The 20,560-nt window shown below is 42.4% G+C and overlaps 2 protein-coding genes across 2 annotated transcripts in view; one reads left to right on the top strand and one right to left on the bottom strand.

Moving 5' to 3' along the window:
• Positions 1-19,732, top strand: part of LOXL2 (lysyl oxidase like 2) — a 57,937-nt gene extending 38,205 nt beyond the window's left edge. The window contains exons 10-14 of the mRNA XM_075858683.1: positions 45-288; positions 7,739-7,854; positions 8,076-8,212; positions 18,365-18,476; positions 18,636-19,732. Of these exons, the coding sequence (XP_075714798.1) occupies positions 45-288; positions 7,739-7,854; positions 8,076-8,212; positions 18,365-18,476; positions 18,636-18,715 (689 nt within the window). The 3' untranslated portion in view covers positions 18,716-19,732. The remainder of the gene's footprint in view (positions 1-44; positions 289-7,738; positions 7,855-8,075; positions 8,213-18,364; positions 18,477-18,635) is intronic.
• A 118-nt stretch (positions 19,733-19,850) lies between these two features.
• The window catches only part of LOC142750505 (uncharacterized), a 41,384-nt gene continuing 40,674 nt past the window's right edge, over positions 19,851-20,560 (bottom strand). The window contains exon 10 of the mRNA XM_075859507.1: positions 19,851-20,544. Within this exon, the coding sequence (XP_075715622.1) occupies positions 20,417-20,544 (128 nt within the window). The 3' untranslated portion in view covers positions 19,851-20,416. The remainder of the gene's footprint in view (positions 20,545-20,560) is intronic.

Here is a 20,560-nt window from a genome sequence, read left to right as displayed (position 1 = left end):
AGCTCCGGGTGATCAATCTGACTCATTACTATTCTTCCTGATAGCTGCACCAGATCTGGTCTTAAATGCGCCGTTGGTTGAGCAGACCACATACCTAGAGGACAGACCCATGTTTATGCTGCAATGCGCACATGAAGAACGCTGCCTCTCCTCCTCAGCTGACCGTATCAGTTACACCACAGGATACCGCCGTCTGCTGCGTTTTAGCTCACAGATACACAACAATGGACAAGCTGATTTCCGACCCAAGACTGGACGTCATGCATGGGTATGGCACGAATGTCACCGGTAAGTGACAGAGAGGGAGTAGAGGAGATTCTGCTGCACAAAAACGAATACCTTTACCTTATAATAAGGGAAATACATACATGTCTGCAAATGCAATATGGAACTATGACCATGACCAATTGTCAAAGTCCAAGGAGAATGGATAAATTACAACACTGCATAATATGGTTCCTGATTGTAATCAGACAAGGTTGTCTTCTTCTCTGAGCCAGTACAGGTAGTTACATAGATCGCATGTTACACGAAGATGTAGGCTTGCAAGAGTTGCCCTTCTTTTTCAAAGCGATCAATCTTCCCTAATGCCCGTTTAGCCCAGTCAGTCACTGTGAAGAGTATACGGCCTTTCTCATAAGTGTGTGCAAGAAGTAAGTCAGTGCTCCTCAGAAGTGGCTGGAACTTCAAATATGACTTAGCGAATTCTAGCTGGGGTGGCGGAGTATTTAAACTAGGGCTGAGGAGGGAGGTTAATGTAGAAAATAAAGGGGTAGTTAGGTTAGAGAGGGGTCAGACTATATTGGTGTGGGGAGAAATATACTGTGGGGAGAGGACCAGGCAACAGGATAAGGAGATCCATGTGTTACAAAATGGCAGTGAAAACAAAAATGCCCAAATAATGTCAAATGATCACATTTCTGATACCAAATGTGGCAACTTGAAAGGCAAGTTAATGTGTATGTTCACAAATGCTAGAAGTCTAGCAAGCAAAATGGGGGAGCTGGAGGCCTTGGGAGAGGAGGAACATATAGATATAGTTGGTGTTGCTGAAACATGGCTGGACTCTTCTCATGACTGGGCTGTAAATCTACAGGGTTTTACACTGTTTCGGAAAGACAGGACAAATAGGAAAGGCGGTGGTGTATATCTGTATGTGAGAAGTGATATGAAGGCGGTGGTGTATGTCTGTATGTGAGAAGTGATATGAAGGCGGTGGTGTATGTCTGTATGTGAGAAGTGATATGAAGGCGGTGATGTATGTCTGTATGTGAGAAGTGATATGAATGCGGTGGTGTATGTCTGTATGTGAGAAGTGATATGAAGGCGGTGGTATATGTCTGTATGTGAGAAGTGATATGAAGGCGAGTGTGAACCAGACAATAGAGGGTGAAGATTGTGAGGAGATTGAAACCTTGTGGGTGGATTTACATAGAGAGGCTGGGAGGGCAAAAACACTTCATTTTAAGAAGGCCAATTTCCCCAGGGCTGCAATGCAGGATATAGACTGGGAAGAACTAATGTCAAATAATGGTACAAATGATAAATGGGAGATCTTAAAATCTACTTTGTATAATTATAGTGCAAAATGTATTCCTATAGGTAAGAAGTATAAACGACTAAAATTAAACACCACATGGCTTACACCGTCTGTAAAAAGGGCAATACATGACAAAAAAAAAAGGGCATTTGAAAAATACAAATCTGAGGGCACAGCTGTTGCATTTGTAAATTATAAAAAGCTTAATAAAATCTGTAAAAAGGTAATAAAATCCGCAAAAATACAAAATGAAAGGCAGGTGGCCAATGATAGTAAAACAAATCCCCAAAAATTCTTCAAGTATATAAGTGCAAAAATACCAAGGTCTGAACATGTAGGACCCCTAAATAGCGGTAATGGGGAGTTGGTCACAGGGAATCAAGAGAAGGCAGAGTTACTAAATGGGTGTCACGTAGGGTGCGTGGACCCACTGGGCCGTACCGCCTTGGCGGTATGGCAGCTGGCCAACAGGGCGCAGGTCACAGTCTATAGTTCGTCTAGGGTACCTGTGGCAGCTCGACAGTAGCAAGGCAGGCTTGGCTGAGACTAGGCAGCAGGTAGACGTCAGGCGTGGAGTAGCAGGACAGGCGTGGAATACAGCACAGCACAACTACAGCACGGCACTTGACCAGGATAGCATGGGATACAGGGAACACTGGGAACTGGAAAACACTAGGAGACCATTTGCTTAGACAAACTAGGATACGACAAACAACGCTCAGGCATCGAAGCAAGGGGCTGGACCCTTCTTATAGTCTAGGGCACTCATGGGCTGATTACACATTAAAGTCCGGTACGCGCGCTGCCCCTTTAAGAGCAGGCACGAGCGTGCGCACGCACCCTACGGGACCCGGCCCGAGGTGTGTGAAAGTGAGAGCTGGCACCTCCTCAGTAGAAGACTGGTGCCAGCGCTCGCAGACCGATGGCTGTGGCCGTCAGGAGGAGAGTGAACCTGACGGCCCACAGCCACGGACATGACAACGGGTTCTTTATCTCTGTATATACAACAGAAGAGAAGCTGATGTAGCCAGTACCAGTCCTGTTAATACATCGATTAATATAGTTAGTTGACTGAATGTAGATATTGTCCAAGCTAAGTAAAATAAAATTTGCACAAGGCCCCGGGACCAGATGGGTTACACCCTAGAGTTCTTAAAGAGCTTAGTTCAGTTATTTCTGTCCCCCTCTTCAGAATATTTAAAGATTTTCTAGTGACTGATATAGTGCCAAGTGACTGGCGCAGGGCAAATGTGGTGCCTATTTTCAAAAAGGGCTCTAGGTCTTCCCCGGGTAATTATAGACCAGTAAGCTTAACATCCATTGTGGGGAAAATGTTTGAGGGGCTATTGAGGGACTACATACAGGAGTATGTGACAAAAAAATTGTATAGTGACAGCCAGCACGGTTTTACTAAGGACAGAAGTTGTCAAACCAACCTGATTTGTTTTTATGAAGAGGTGAGCAGAAGCCTAGACAGAGGCGCCGCTGTGGATATAGTGTTTTCTGGACTTTGCAAAGGCATTTGACGCTGTCCCCCATAGACGTCTAATGGGTAAATTAAGGACTATAGGTTTAGAAAGTATAGTTTGTAATTGGATTGAGAATTGGCTCAAGGACCGTATCCAGAGAGTTGTGGTCAATGATTCCTACTCTGAATGGTCCCCGGTTATAAGTGGTGTATCCCAGGGTTCAGTGCTGGGACCACTATTATTCAACTTATTTATTAATGATATAGAGGATGGGATTAATAGCACTATTTCTATTTTTACAGATGACACCAACCTATGTAGTAATATTCAGTCTATGGAAGATGTTCGTGAATTGCAATCGGATTTGGACACACTAAGGTTATCTTCACACGCTTTCTAAAAAACGTCTGAAAATACAGAGCTTGTTTTCAAGGGAAAACAGCTTCTGATTTTCAGCAGTTTTTTTTTCGCAATTTGCATTTTTCGCTGCGTTTTTAGAGCTGTTTTTCTATACAGTCAATGAAAAACTGCTCAAGAAGTGACACTTCTTTTTTGCGGGCGTTTTTTTACGTGGCCGTTTTTAAAAACAGCCACGTAAAAAAACGCCCTGTCGGAACAGAAAGCCGTATTTCATATATTTCACTGGGTGGATACCAATGGGAATTTATTAGTTACAACGTAACCTTATTAGAACGCTGTATTTCCGTTTGAAATCAATGGGCAGAAGTTTGGAGGCGTTCTGCTTCCGATTTAAGCCGTGTGAACATACCCTAAGTGTTTGGGCATCCACTTGGCAAATGAAGTTTAATGTAGATAAATGTAAAGTTATGCATCTGGCTACCAACATTCTGCATGCATCATATGTCCTAGGGGGAGCTATACTGGGGAAGTCACTTGTTGAGAAGGATCTGGATATTCTTGTAGATCATAAACTAAATAACAGCATGCAATGTCAATCAGCTGCTTCAAAGGCCAGCAAGATATTGTCGTGTATTAAAAGAGGCATGGACTCGCGGGACAGGGATGTCATATTACCACTTTACAAAGCATTAGTGAGGCCTCATCTAGAATATGCAGTTCAGTTCTGGGCTCCAGTTCATAGAAAGGATGCCCTGGAGTTGGAAAAAATACAAAGAAGAGCAACGAAGCTAATAAGGGGCATGGAGAAACTAAGTTATGGGGAAAGATTAAAAGAATTAAACCAATTTAGCCTTGAAAAAAGACGACTAAGGGGGGACATGATTAACTTATATGAATGGCACATACAAAAAATATGGTGAAATCCTGTTCCATGTAAAACCCCCTCACAAAACAAGGGGGCACTCCCTCTGTCTGGAGAAAAAAAGGTTCAACCTGCAGAGGCGACAAGCCTTCTTTACTGTGGGAACTGTGAATCTATGGAATAGTCACCGCAGGAGCCGTCACAGCAGGGACAGTAGATGGCTTTAATAACGGCTTAGATCATTTCTTATAATGAAAAAATATTAGCTCCTATGTGTAGAAATTTTTCTCTTCCCTTTTCCCGTCCCTTGGTTGAACTTGATGGACAGGTGTCTTTTTTCAATTGTACTAACTATGTAACTATGTACTTCCCATCCAGTCACTTTTACTTTCTTCTTGGGTTCCAAGTTCAGAAATTTTCCAGTAAAAACATCAGACCACTGAGCTGACCGGTTACAAAAATAAACCTTATTTCCGTCTTAAAATAAAAATATTTCTACCTGGAACATTTCCCTTCCCTTTCCTGCTCTGGTGAACCTAATGCTTTTTCTTGCTGTTATTTACTGTTGATCGGAATTAGATTATTTGATCTAAATGAAGAATTTCCAAGCTGATGGAAGCCAAAAAAAAGTCTTAAATATAGAATGGAGCTGTAGCCAAGCTTTACTTCAGTCTATCCCACCTCCTAATTATATACGCCATAAAGAGCATCCCAGACCGGAGTCGAGGAATACAGGCTCACAATAAAGACCTGCTTGTATTCCTGGCACCAGAACAGGGTGGGGTGGCTACATAACTATGGTTTAAGGTAGAGCCATGGCCCAGGTGGAATGAAGGTGGGAAGGAGGAATCTGTATCTTGTGGCTGTAAGCAGTAAATGTGCAGGATCAATAGTCTGAGAGGAACAAGTAAAGTTTATTTCGGGGCAGAACGTACAGAACATGTTGTGCTGAAGGGCATATAAAATGCAGGTGTCAGTGCCGGGGAGCAGGGTGTAAAAAAAATATCTTTCTTAAGATGAGAGAACTTGATTGACCCCATAATACAGAGATAAGTATTAAATCGCTGCCACGTGAGTTCTTATCATCTGGTTGAGCTTGTTCTTGTTATTCTTGTCTTTTCTTCTTTGGGAAAGGGATTCTGGATTTGACCGGAAGCGACTTGATCCCAACCTTTTGTCTAAATATACGTGTCCTGCATGACCTTAACCGGATAACTTAGCCAACTCAAATGCGCCTTTAAAATCCTCCCCTACGCCCCCCCCCCCGGAAATGCCGATTTTTAGGCTGGAAAATTGCATGTTTCACAAGAGTCAAGATGGCAGGGTAGGGCTCCTGAATGGACAAGAGCACACGTAGAGGCGACCCGCCATCATTTAAACAGCATGTCCAAATGAGTTCCCTTTAAGATCAGTTCAGTTTAGGAATCAATAGAAGATTAATACTCCTCATTCAGAGTCATATCAGAATCCATCTATCTATTTCTATAATTATATAAATCTGTAATTGTACTTTACTCCAATACTTTGTATATTCCAGTTCTGGCCATCGGGAAGCCATTTTGGCATCACTGCTGTTTATATTAGAAAACCTATAACAAATGTCTGGTCTGGACCTTCCGACCAGCCAAAGTGGAGAGCTGCTAGAAAAAAAAAATGTCTCTCGCTGTTGGAGGACATGGCCCACTCACGGTTGGCAGGCCCACCAGGATATTCCATTATCAATCACAGCTGACCATGGCGAGCCCCAGCGACATACCAACCACCGCCCCTCCCCTGCATTTACAGCTATTCTTTGGATGACCCTTCTGATGAATATTTATGGATAAAGTGAAGGTAAACGGGTCATTCAAGATAGGTATAGTGAGTGAATGCCGCTTCCAATACTTCCCTCTTCCACAAAAAACTAAACCGTACTTTTCACAAATACACTCATCAGGATTATATAAACCCTCAGCAGTTACTTCCCGACATCTAGAGATGTCACAAAAGGTTTCCCATCTCCCGAAACCTCAGTAATAAGAGGCACCCAGAGGGTCAGTAAGAATTATTTATTAATACCTCTTGTAGACACGTGCTGATCTCTTAAAGCTGCTTTTAATGAGTGAAATTGTGTCTTTCTCTTCCAGTTTTTCCATATGTAACGTGTTAGGCCATTCAGCTGGTTTTTATGCATTTTATTAAGTTCTGATGTTTGTTACAGATGAAGGTCTGAGATGTCCTGTATTTTATTGGTTATAGGGGGGTAAAGGTAAACTGGTAAATTAAAATCAGCATTTTTCATATCCTCTTTCACTGAATAGGTCCAAGGTCTCTTTTATTGCTTTTCTAACTTGTTGCTTTAATCTTCACTCTTTCATCTTGCTAGCATAAATTGCGTATACATAGAGGTGTTTTTGTTATGTTTGTTCATGAATCTCCCAATCCAGACCATGTTGCTACCTTCCGGGTAAAGAATATCTATTTCTGATCTGACTTTTGACCTGAATCTACTTAACTTTAGAAACCAGTGCCAGGCAGCTGCTGCCAAGGCAAATACAATCATGGGATGCCACAAAAGAGGTATAGATGCTCATGACAAGAATATAGTTTTGCCTCTATACAAATCACTAGTCAGATCACACATGGAATATTGTGTACAATTTAGGGAACCTGTGTATAAGAAGGACATGGCTGAACTAGAACTTGTGCAAAGAAGAGTGACCAAGGTAATTAAAGGTAATGGGCGGATTGCAGTACCAAGAAAGGTTATCAAATTTGGGGGTTACACGGTTTAGAAAGAGGACTGCTTAGGGGCGATCAAATTACAATATACAAATATATGAATGAACAGTACAGAGATCTTTCCACACCTAGGCCTGTTACAAGGACAAGGGGGCATCCTTTACCAGAGGAAAGAGTGTGTTATATATAAGGACTCGGAGTCATAAACTTGTCAATTAGATTAATTCTTCTAGGCTGCTCTGTTTTTTGTAGTGATGTTTTTACCTGGTTACAAATAAACATGACTTTTTAGCAGATGAGTGCTGGTTCCACCTACTGAAATAAATTTCTCCAGAGGAATGGTTTCACCTTTATCATAGATGGGGATTCTTTACTGTAAGAGCAGTAAGACTTTGAAACTCACTGCCACAGGATGTCGTGATGGTTGATTCATTAAAATATTTCAAGAAGGGCCTTGATTCCTTTCTTAAAAAATAGAATATAATATTACAGGTTTGGAGTACCAGGTTCTGGAGATGGGACATTGATCCAGGAATTTATTCTAATTGACATATTTGGAGTCGGGGAAGTATTTTTCCCCTGAGGCAATTGGCATCAACCTCATGGGGGTATTGCCTTCCTCTGGATTAACGCGGTAGGATTATAAATTGGACTTGATGGACCGGTGTCTTTTTTTTGCAACCTTATCAGTTATGTTACTCTGCAAGCTATTCCAATTAGCAACTGTTCTGAGCGTTCTTGATAAACTATATTGTGTTGATAGAATCCATAATTTGCTCTTTCCAGTCACTACCACAGCATGGAAGTTTTCACTCACTACGACCTTCTAAGCTTGAATGGAACAAAGATTGCTGAGGGACACAAGGCCAGCTTTTGCTTGGAGGACTCAGAATGTGAAGCAGGTATGGACAGCACGACACAATTCGCCAGCTCTCTTTGGGTATTTATTTTTCTTAAAACAGGTATCCGAGCAAATAAATAAGGTTTCCTAAAAAAGAAATAGTTTTCCTACTGCTGGGATCCTTTCCTTTGGAGGGAACAGACCTCAGTTACAGCTCTATAAATGACCCCTCCGCACTCTCGTGCCACATGGGCTGATCTCTTCCCTCCCCTCTCTCTTCAGATACACAGAAGCAATACGTATGCGCTAATTTTGGAGAACAAGGCATCAGCGTTGGCTGCTGGGACATCTACAGACATGATATTGACTGTCAGTGGATAGATATTACGGATGTTGCTCCTGGAGACTACTTCTTTCAGGTTGGTTCCACAATCCAACCCTGTTATATCTTTTCTTCATGTAGTCAGCTTCAGGAACCAATATCATCTTCAGTAAGGGTATGTTCACACACTTAATAAAAAAAAACTTCTGAAAATACACAGCTGTTTTCAAGGGAAAACAACTTCTGATTTTCAGACTTTTTTTTAATCAAACTCACCTTTTAATCAAACGCACTTTTTCGCGGCTGTGTTTTTACGTGGCTGCGTAAAAAACGCCCCGTCGGAACAGAACGCCAATGGGCAGATGTTTGGAGGCGTTCTACTTCCGATTTGTCAGCCATTTTTTGGGACTTTTGCGTCCCGAAAAACGGCTGAAAACACTGTGTGTGCAGATACCCTAATAGTCATATAAATGTATAGATTTTAACCCCTTCAGGACCAAGCTCATTTTGGCCTTCAGGACCAGCCCCATTTTTTTCAAATCTGACACGTGTCACTTTATGTGGTAATAACTTGGGAATGCGATTCGAAGATTGGTTTCTCATGACATATTGTACTTTATGTTAGTGGAAAAATTTGTTCGATAAATTCATTGCTTATTTGTGAAAACACCAAAATTTTGAGAAAATTTGAAGAAATTATGTTTTTTCTAATTTTAAATGTATCTGCTTGTGAAACACATAATACCATACAAAATAGTTACTAATTAACATTTCCCATATGTCTACTTTATGTTTTTCTATCGTTTTTTTTTTAAATATCCTTTTATTTTTCTAGGACAATTTCTCACATTTTTACGAAAATTTCAAAAAGCTATATTTTCAGGGACGAGTTCAGTTCTGAAGTGGCTTTGAGGGGCCCATATATTAGAAACCCCCTTAAGGCTTGGTTCACACACCCCATTTACGGACGTAATTCAGGCGTTTTAGCCTCGAATTACGTCCGAAAATACGGCTCCAAAGCGCTGGCAAACATCTGCCCATTCATTTGAATGGGCTTTACGATGTTCTGTGCCGACGATCATTTTTTTTACGTAAAAAAAGACGCCCGCGTCAAAGAAGTGCATGTCACTTCTTGAGACGTAATTGGAGCCGTTTTCCATTGACTCCATGGAAAAATAGCTCCAATTACGTCCGTAATGGACGCAGCGAAAAGCTCCTGCACATGCCATTACGTCTGAAATTCCGGCGCTGTTTTCTCCTGAAAACAGCTCCGTAATTTCAGCCGTATCGGACGCTGCCGTGTGAACATACCCTTAAACACACCATTTTGAAAACTGAACCCTTCAATGTATTCAAAACAGCATTCAGAAAGTGTTTTAACCCTTTAGGCGTTTCACAGGAATTGAAGCAAAGTAGAGGTGACATTGACAAACTTTACATTTTTTTGCCAAAATTCATTTCTAATAAAAAAAATTCTGTAACACAGAAGGTTTTACCCGAGAAGTTCATCTCAATATTTATTGCCCAGATTCTGCAGTTTGTAGAAATATCTAACATGTGGTCCTAGTGCGGTAATGGACTGAAGCACCAGCCTCAGAAGCAAAGGAGCACCTAGAGGATTTTGGTGCCTCCTTTTTATTAGAATATATTTTAAGCACCATGTCACGTTTGAAGAGGTTTTGTGGTGCCAAAACAGTAGAAACCCCCCAAAAGTGACCCCATTTTTGAAACTACATCCTCAGGGAATTTATCTATGGATATAGGTTAGCATTTTGACCCCACCGGTTTTTTGCTACATTTATTTGAAATTAGTCTGTGAAAATGAAAATCTATTTTTTTTTCTGGAAACATTTTTGCAAGGTATAAAAGAGAAAAAGCACCCCAACATTTGTAAAGCAATTTATCCCAATTATGGAAATACCCCATATGTGGTAATAAACTGCTGTTCGGACCCACGGTAGCGCTCAGAAGGGAAGGAACGGCATTTGGATTGCAGATTTTACTAGAATGGTTTTCGGTACCATGTCACGTTTGCAATGCACTGGAGGGAGCTAAACAGTGGAAACACCCCAAAAGTGACCATTTTGAAAACTACACCCCTCAAGGAATTTTTCTAGTGGTATAGTTAGCATTTAAACCCCACAGTTTGTTTGTTTTTTGCTGAATTTATTGAAATTAGTACGTGAAGATGAAAATCTACTTTTTCTGAAAAAAGTGAATTTTCTATTTTTTATAAGGAATAAAGGAGAAAAAGCACCCCAACATTTGTAAAGCAATTTCTCCTGATTACGGCAATACCCCATATGTGGTAATAAACTGCTGTTTCCACCCACGGCAGGCAGGGCTCAGAAGGGAAGGAGTGCCATGTGGATTTTGCAGCTCAGATTTTGCTGAATTGGTTTCTGGGGGCCATGTCGCATTAGGCTGGGTTCACACGACCTATTTTCAGGCGTAAACGAGGCGTATTATGCCTCGATTTACGCCTGAATACACGTTGGCAAACATCTGCCCATTCATTTGAATGGGTTTGCCGACGTACTGTGCCGACGACCTGTAATTTACGCGTCGTCGTTTGACAGCTGTCAAACGACGATGTGTAAAATGACTGCCTCGTCAAAGAAGTGCAGGACACTTCTTTGGACGTAATTTGAGCCGTTTTTCATTGAATTCAATGAAGAACAGCTCTAAATTACGGCCGTCAATGACGCCTCGCAAAATGCGAGGACGAGCAATTACGTCTGAAATTACGAAGCTGTTTTCTCCTGAAAACAGCTCCGTAATTTCAGACGTAAATGCAGTTTACGTGTGCACATACCCTTACCCTAGCCCCTGAAGTACCAGTACAGTAGAAATTCCCCAGGTGTGATCCCATTTTCGAGATTATACCCCTCAAAGTTAAATTAGAGGTGTAGTAAGCATTTTGATCCCTCAGATTATAGATTTTATTAGAATTGGACCGTGAAAATGAATTTTTTTTTCTAATAACATGTAGATTTAACTCATAATTTTAAATTTCCACAAGGAGTACAGAAGAAAAAGACACCCCAAAATGTGTTACACAATTTCTCCCGAGTAGGGAAATACCCCATATATGGTTGTAAACTGCTATTTGGACACACCGCAAGGGTCTAAATGGAAAAAGCGCAATTTCGTTTTTGGAGTGGAGATTTTACAAAATAGTTTTTTGGTGCCATGTTGCATTGCGCTGAGGTACCAGTACAGTGAAAACCCCCGAGGAGTGACCCCATTTAGGAAACTACACCCCTTAAGGAATTAATCTAGAAGTGTAGTGACCATTTTGACCCCAAAGGTTTTGCAGAAATTAGTACACAGTAGCAGATGTTGCAGATTGAAAATTGCCATTTTCCACATATATGCTATTTCAGTGCCCAATGTGTTGGGCCCAGCTTGTACCACTGGAGACATACGCCCCATAAATTGTTAAGCGGTTCTCCAGAGTACGGTAATACCCCATATGTGGTCATAAACTTCTGTTTGGGCACACTGCCAGGCCCAGAAGGAGCGCCATTTGGAGCGCAGATTTTGCTTGGTAGTAGTTTTGTTTAGTGTTTCAGTTTATAATGTGGGGGTATATGTGAGCTGGGCGGAGTGCATCAGGGTATATGTGAGCTGAGCGGAGTGCATCAGGGTATATGTGAGCTGGGCGGAGTGCATCAGGGTATATGTGAGCTGGGCGGAGTGCATCAGGGTATATGTAAAATGGGTGGAGTGCATCAGGGTATATGTAATCTGGGCGGAGTACATCAGGGTATATGTAATATGTGAGGAGTACATCAGGGTATATGTAAGCTGGGCGGAGTACATCAGGGTATATGTAAGCTGTGGGGAGTACATCAGGGTATATGTAAACTGGGCAGAGTGCATCAGGGTATATGTAAACTGTGAGGAGTACATCAAGGTATATGTAATCTGGGTGGAGTACATCAGAATATATGTAAAATGGGTGGAGTGCATCAGGGTATATGTAATCTGGGCGGAGTACATCAGGGTATATGTAATCTGGGCGGAGTACATCAGGGTATATGTAATATGTGAGGAGTACATCAGGGTATATGTAAGCTGGGCGGAGTACATCAGGGTATATGTAAGCTGTGCGGAGTACATCAGGGTATATGTAAGCTGGGCGGAGTACATTAGGGTATATGTAAGCTGTGCGGAGTACATCAGGGTATATGTAAACTGGGCGCAGTACATCAGGGTATATGTAATATGTGAGGAGTACATCAGGATATATGTAATCTGTGAGGAGTACATCAGGGTATATGTAATCTGGGCGGAGTACATCAGGGTATATGTAATCTGGGCGGAGTACATCAGGGTATATGTAAACTGGGTGGGAGTACATCAGGGTATATGTAAACTGGGTGGGAGTACATCAGGGTATATGTAATATGTGAGGAGTACATCAGGGTATATGTAAGCTGGGCGGAGTACATCAGGGTATATGTAAGCTGTGCGGAGTACATCAGGGTATATGTAATATGTGAGGAGTACATCAGGGTATATGTAAGCTGGGCGGAGTACATCAGGGTATATGTAAGCTGGGCGGAGTACATCAGGGTATATGTAATATGTGAGGAGTACATCAGGGTATATGTAAGCTGGGCGGAGTACATCAGGGTATATGTAAGCTGTGAGGAGTACATCAGGGTATATGTAAGCTGGGCGGAGTACATCAGGGTATATGTAAGCTGTGCGGAGTACATCAGGGTATATGTAAACTGGGCGCAGTACATCATTGTATATGTAAGCTGTGCGTAGTACATCAGGGTATATGTAAGCTGTGTGGAGTACATCAGGGTATATGTAAGCTGTGAGGAGTACATCAGGGGTATATGTAAGCTGTGAGGAGTACATCAGGGTATATGTAAGCTGTGAGGAGTACATCAGGGTATATGTAATCTGTGCGGAGTATATCGGGTATATGTAATCTGTGCAGAGAACATCAGGGTATATGTAATATGTGAGGAGTGCATCAGGGTATATGTAATATGTGAGGAGTACATCAGGATATATGTAATCTGTGCGGAGTACATCAGGGTATATGTAAACTGGGCGCAGTACATCAGGGTATATGTAATATGTGAGGAGTACATCAGGATATATGTAATCTGTGAGGAGTACATCAGGGTATATGTAATCTGGGCGGAGTACATCAGGGTATATGTAAGCTGTGAGGAGTACATCAGGGTATATGTAATCTGTGAGGAGTACATCAGGGTATATGTAATATGTGAGGAGTGCATCAGGGTATATGTAAGCTGGGCGGAGTACATTAGGGTATATGTAAGCTGTGCGGAGTACATCAGGGTATATGTAAACTGGGCGCAGTACATCAGGGTATATGTAATATGTGAGGAGTACATCAGGATATATGTAATCTGTGAGGAGTACATCAGGGTATATGTAATCTGGGCGGAGTACATCAGGGTATATGTAAACTGGGCGGAGTACATCAGGTCATAATAGGACGATGTAATAATGGGGTAAATTAATAATAAAATATTCCATGGATAGTGACGTACGCTTTGAACCAATCCTTACCAGTACTTGCGACTTTTTGATCACTTTTTATTCCATTTTTTTTTTTTTTAAACAGCGTGACCAAAAAAGGGAAATTTGGCCATTGATTTTTATTTTAGTTTTTTACTGTGTTCACCGTGCAGGATAAATAATGATATTTTTATAGGTCACGCCGATAGGAACACGGCGATACCTATTATGTATAGTTTTGTTTGTGTTTTTTCTAATTATACAAGGACTTGTTTAGGGAAACAGTGCGATTATTGTTTATCTAAAACCATTTTTTTTACTTTTTTTTCTACACTTACCTGGGGACTTGAAGATCTGATCTTCTGATCCCTAGTACAATACACTGCATTGGGCAGGACCTAATAAGCTTCTGTACCAGGCAACCAGGAAGCCGTTACTAGGCTTCCTGGTTGCCATAGCAACCATCAGCACCCCGCGATTTTTCGCAGGGGTACAGAGGGAGCCCCCTCCCTCTGTGTCAATCACTTAAATGCCGCTGTCGCTATTGACAGCGGCATTTAAGAAGTTAAACACTGAAGTTGAAGCGCGCACAGCTCCTGTGCCCGCTTCATACATAGGGCGTTACTGTACACCCATTTGCGGGATCGCATCGCTAAAAAGAACGTACAGTAACGCCCATTTGCAGGAAGGGGTTAATGGTCAGGTTCTGGCCGGTTCATCTGTTGTCATCACCAGCACTACTTAGGGGGCTTAAGCACCATACACATTTATGGCAGATCAATAGAATCTATAGTGGGAGTTTGACTAACGGGTCCCCCATTAATACCGACAGAACATGTCCCAGGTTTCCCATGAGCAGGAGAGGTGGCCCCACATGTGAACGAGAGCTATGGAATTAAGTGAGCACACTCACCCAGGTACATCAGCATCGTCCAGCAAATAGAAGGCCGGGATCACACATGCAGTTTTGATACAGTGTTTGGCTTATTTTTTTGGGCACAAAAGAAAATTGATGAGTCAGTCTTTTTCTTATACATTTCCTACCTCTTAAATCCACTTCAGCTAAAAAAAAAAAAAAACGGACCTAAAAACTGCATCAAAGTGGAGTGTGATCCTGGCCTTATGGAGAGTGTGCGGCCATTTCCTGCTGAATCGGGTATGCCAGATATTGAATGTAATGAGCAGTGATTGGATGGAGTCAAAGACAGTATCGGAGGCCACCATAATGTGCTAGGTTGAGCACCACTGCTTAATAGTCTGTATGCCGACAGCTGGAATGCCAATGTGACATTGATAAAGCAGCACAGATTATTCAGGGTTAGGTTTACTCTGTATACCAAATAGATTGTTCAACATGTAGCCAATGCCAGAATCTGCAGTATATTTTTAGAGGACATGGTTCCTATGGAGACCTCGTTCATCATATATATGTATATGATCAAACCTGTCCAAAAATTTACCTAGTTACCCATAGCAACCAATCAGAACTAATTTTTTTATTTCTTAAAGTGATCTGGATTAATAAAAGCTGCGCTGTGATTGGTTGTTATGGGCAACAAGCTCAGATTTATTTTTAGACCGGTTAAATGAGGCCCATGTTCCTAGTAGATACACATTGTAAACATTGTCTGTGGCCTTCATAGAATATTTTACTCTAAAGTATGAGTTACCGCCTAGATTACAAGGTTAAGGCCCCATGCACACGACCGTAAAAAACCGGACCCATTCACTTCCATTGACCGCGGACACCTCTCCGTTTCACTACGGATGAGTGTCCGTGCCGCAGAACTGTGCCGGGAATTATGAAGCATGTATGTTCTTGGTCCGCAATTGCGGCACGGACTCCTCTATAAAAGTCTATGCGGTAAGCCAAAATTGCGGATGGCTACGGAGGTGTGTCCGCAAATACGGAAGTGTTGCTAAGCGACACAAAGGGGGATTTCCCATTAACCAGGCCTCTTTTTTTTGTATATACGGATGCAATACGGACCGTATTTGAGGATACCATTCAGCAGAAATGGGTACGTTGCTGATGACTATAAAGCAATACGGAACCGTATTTTCGGTCAGTATTTGCGGATACGGTCGTGTGCATGAGGCCTTAGGCCCCATGCACACGACTGTAAAAAAAAACCTCCGTTTCTGCAGACCGCAATTGCCCATTTACTTCCATTGAACGCGGACACGTTTCCGTACCGCTACGGATAGGTGTCCGTGCCATAAAAATGTTCCAAAAATTATGGAACATGTCCCTTCTTTTGCGGGCCGTGCTTATTATATATATGAGTTGTGGCTTTCTTAACAATCCTACACACAGCACAAATAGTGCACTGAATGTCACAATGCACCATACCCCAGTTCTCCATATTACCCATTCTATAATGAGACTCCCACTCTCCCAGGTTGGGGAGAATCTGTTGTAACTGTTCTGCAGTTGCTGCGGGAATCTGAAGCATCTACAGTATTTTCTAACTGGACCCTTTTCCTCTTGCTGGCAGCCCATATGTTCCCAATTCATGTTGCACAATTTTTGCAGCTACTCGACTCGTAGCCTGTTCAGCAATATCTTCCTGCATTTCATCCTCAGAACGTGGATAGAAATGTGACAAGGGGTAGAGCGTTTCTCAGTTGGAATTTAGTTACCTCACAGACAAAAAACTTGGAAAGCGATGGTGAGCCACAGCGGTTTGTCATACAGTAGTCAGGACCAGTATTACTCATTTCCAAGAGTTCTTGAAACTTTCCCTATTTTTTTTTCCATGGTCACAATCTAACAATGTGTTACGAATCAGCAAGGATGGACCATGCAAAACACGCAAAGAGATTGTGTAGGTAGGGCAGAGGCCTGTGAGGTGCTGCCGTGCCAAATGGTGCTTGCAGCCTTGGTAAAGAGGTTTTCATGATCCTACAACCAATCAATCCTCCCAATATTTAAAGCCTACAAAGACTTAAGGGTTGTCTGTGATTAGGGAAACATGGCTGCTTTCTTCCAAAAACAGCGCCACACCTGTCCAAGAGATGTGCATGGCATTGTAGCTTAGCCCTGTTGAAGTAAATGGGGCTAATATGCAATACCACATACAACCTGTGGACAGGTGTTGGCAGTAGGGATGTCACGATACCAGAATTTGGACTTCGATACCGTTACTTCGTTTAGTATTGCGTTTGATACTTTGCCAACAGTAATAAAAAAAAGTTCTTCCATTTTCTGATGTGGGGCGCGTGGTGTGATGAATTTAACCTCCACGTGCCTCACATTAATAGTAATTAACCCCATGTTTCTCAGTCATAATGGGTTCATGTGTAAGGTACATGATGGGGGTAATTACTATTAATGTGAGGCACATGGAGGTTAAATTCATCACACCTCGTGCCCCACAATAAGTGATAGAAATACGTTTTTATTTTATTTTTTTTACAGCGTACACATCATAAATGATGCAAAAAAATTATTGTGCAGTTTATTACGGCCGCGCCAATACTGAATGTGTGTGTATATTATGTATTGAGACTTATTTTAATGTTTATTGTAGGTGTATTTTTTTTAAATTTAACATTACATTGTTTTTTAAACTTTAATGTCATGACATATCTACATGCCAGTCCATTAGCCTGTGGACAGATAGTACACAGGCAGTTTTTAGGACATACCTCAGTATGCCCTAACAGGAAATATGGTGGGACAGCCCTGGGGACCTTCAATGGACCCTGGGCTGTCTGCCCATATATGGTATGTCCCTCAATCACGTCACAGGAATTCCCTGTGATCCAAGGGGCATCCCCCCTTCTCATTTTCCCCTGAATGCTGCAGTCCGCTGTGATCGCAGCATTCACGGGAATAACAGCGGAGATGAGAGGTTTCTCTGATCTCCGCCGTTATAGTGCGGGGCTGCGGCTGTGTACAGTCATTGCCCCGCTCCTGACAGGAAGTGTGTGTGTGTGTGGTCAGCATGAGGAGATGCGGCCGGCGCTGCACTAATGAGCGGCGGCACGGAGGACAGAACATGGGGGTGTTTTGCAGTGCGCCCACCATGTTCTGTCTTCAGTGCCGACGCTCATTAGTGCAGCGCCGGCCGCATCGCATCATCCTGACCCCGCGCACTTATCAGGACTCAGGAGCGCGGCAATGGCTGTATCACATAGCAGAAGCCCCACTCTCATACAGCCATGTGTTACTATACTGAGCTGTGCGGCCGCAGAGCTAAGTATCGAAATACATGAAATAACGGTATCGAACCGTTTGGGGATGCAGAGTATCGAAGTTTCGATGCATTGTGCATCCCTAGTTGGCAGTGTTTTTAGAATCAAGCAGCCATATTTATCAAATCCTGGATTACCCCTTTAAAAGCTCTAATGATACACTAGCCACTTGTAGCGGTGCTGTTGCTCTCCTATGTGAACTGTAAATTGATTGAAACGGGACATTTGCTAAATATACATCACCTCTATGTATTGGGAAAGAGCTTACTTTAATAGTTGAGACCACATACACCCACACACACACACACACATGCATAATTGGGGAGTTTATTTTGTATACATATATTTCTAGGCTTGCCTCTACCGGTCTTCCTGAGAAATGTTGGACTGAAGGGTCATCCTAAATGTACACCTTCATCTTTAAATGATCTGCCTAACTAAAATTCCAATTTTGAACTTGATTCATTGAATTGAAAACGCAGAGACCTCTAGTGGTTAATCTGCCTTTACGCCACATTTTTTTTTGTTCTTGCAGATTATAATTAATCCAAATCAGGAAGTGTCAGAATCGGACTACACCAACAACGTCATGAAGTGTCGCTGTAGATATGATGGCCACCGTATCTGGATGTACAACTGCCATATAGGTGAGTGCATGGGGGCACAAAAGGCTGCCTATATCAATATCCATTTGGCAGCCACCCTATTGTGTGCTGTGCCAAACATACCGCCGGTGGAGTAAAGTGCGTTCCATACTTTGCATGAACACATTTTAAAACTCAACTTTCTTTTTTTTTTTTTTAAAGGTGGATCTTACAGCACAGAGACGGAAGAGAAGTTTGAACAATTCAGTGGGCTCATAACCAATCAGCTGTCTACCCGGTAGAAATGACTGGGATTTGCCGTCGTCTCTTCTACACCCAGGAGGGAAGAGGAATATCGCCTCATGCCATCGGGTGGAGGTCTACAGCCTGTGGCATGTGTGAGTCATGTGGCAAATTCCTCAGGCTAACCTTACATTCCCTGCTACTTTCCAACCCAGAGAGATCACCGGTGTGAACCAACTTGATCGGACGTCATTCCATCCTATCCAATCACTTATGTGTTACTGTACAAATATAAGATGTATTATATGTCACACAGTCATAGGATTTCCAGGCCAGTAAGCTGGATGCAGAACGGCCTCAATTCTTCCAGAGACATTACAGGAATACGACAGGAAATTCCAATTAAACGAGGGCCTGACATTGTGACAGAACGAGTACTGTAGCAGCAGACTCATCAGCTGGATTTAACCTCTTTGCTGCCAGGCCAGCCAGGTCTCTGCACTGCAGTGTGGTACTAGTCAGCGAGCAGCAGCCATGACCACTTCATTGTCACATTATGTATTTGAGACATGGATTATCAGGGACTGCCATATTAGACCTCAATATTCCTGATCGCTGACTCCCTCTTACTGGGACCATTGCACCCACACTTCATGGGCACTCATTTGGTACTTCTGGTGCTATAAACTCTTCTACCAATGGGTCCATCAGCACTTTGCAGTTTTACAGATTATTGTTATCTGTCCTACAATAGCAGACATTGCTCCTATGTCGCAGCCATGACTTATAGATCTATACAGTATGGCCCAGAAAAACAGACCCGGTCTTTCAACACTAATCGACTTCTACCATTTAAAAGCAGAGGTGCCGTGTCCACTCAATACAAATATATATATCTATCCTTTCTGTGTATGTCGAGAAATAAATTATAACTTATTATTTACACTCGATTTTGATCACTTAACCTACCATATGCATGACTCACTGAATTGCTATAGCAGGAAATGGGCTTCCATGTTGTTTTCCCCGTCTGGAGGGCACTGGGATGATGGGGGAAATAAACCTGGTTGTGAATACACGTGTATCGTTTCCTACAGACGGGTACGGGGTCGGACATGCAAAAAAAACGTAACCATTGGGATTACGTTATTGTCACATGATGTCGGACATCAATCAAAACGGTCATTACATGCCTTTGCATTGCAACTAGATTTATTTAACACAGAAAACAAGTCAACTTTGAGGTATCGCTGCTTTAAGGCATCTGGAATGGAAGACTAGACCCCCCCCCCTCCGCTGCTTCTGACAGATATTTATGAGAGAACGTCCTCATCAAACACACGCGCTTCGCTTTAAACATCTAGTTTGACCAAATAAATATTTTGCCCATGGCTATAGAAAAGAAGCGTGGCAGTTTAGTGGATAGTCCCATGGCACATCCATGCCATTCTGGGTAGTATTCTGTCCCAGTACAAAATAAACTAACTGGGCAAATTAAACCATGTAGGAAGGGGGGTGATCTTAGCACTTTAAACAATAAAAACCGTAAAGTCTGTGCGCGGTTACAGACCGACCTCACCCAAACGCAAAACAAAAGTCTTTGTAAAGACGGAGCCAGTTTACCACACATGGCTATGAGACACTTCTATATCTGTTGGTTCTCTGCAGAGAGAGAAGCTTCTTCACTCACAACATCTTGATGTAGAAGGGTCAGCGGCACATGTGGCGGGCACATGCGGGATCTCAGGAGTTACAGGCTGCTATGTTTGGACGTGATCCACCACAGATTGGTCCAGAACTTCTTTTGGCAGTGCCAGCGCTTGAGTTAACATTCTCTTTGCCACAGTTGCATCAGTTGGTGGTCTCTCCATATGGGGGTGCATGTACGCTGTAGAAGAGAAATG

This window comes from Rhinoderma darwinii, chromosome 3 (genome assembly GCF_050947455.1).
Source record: "Rhinoderma darwinii isolate aRhiDar2 chromosome 3, aRhiDar2.hap1, whole genome shotgun sequence".
Classification (NCBI taxonomy): domain Eukaryota; kingdom Metazoa; phylum Chordata; class Amphibia; order Anura; family Rhinodermatidae; genus Rhinoderma; species Rhinoderma darwinii.
The sequence above is the reverse complement of the archived record's forward strand: the minus strand, read 5'-3'. Positions and strand labels throughout refer to the sequence as shown.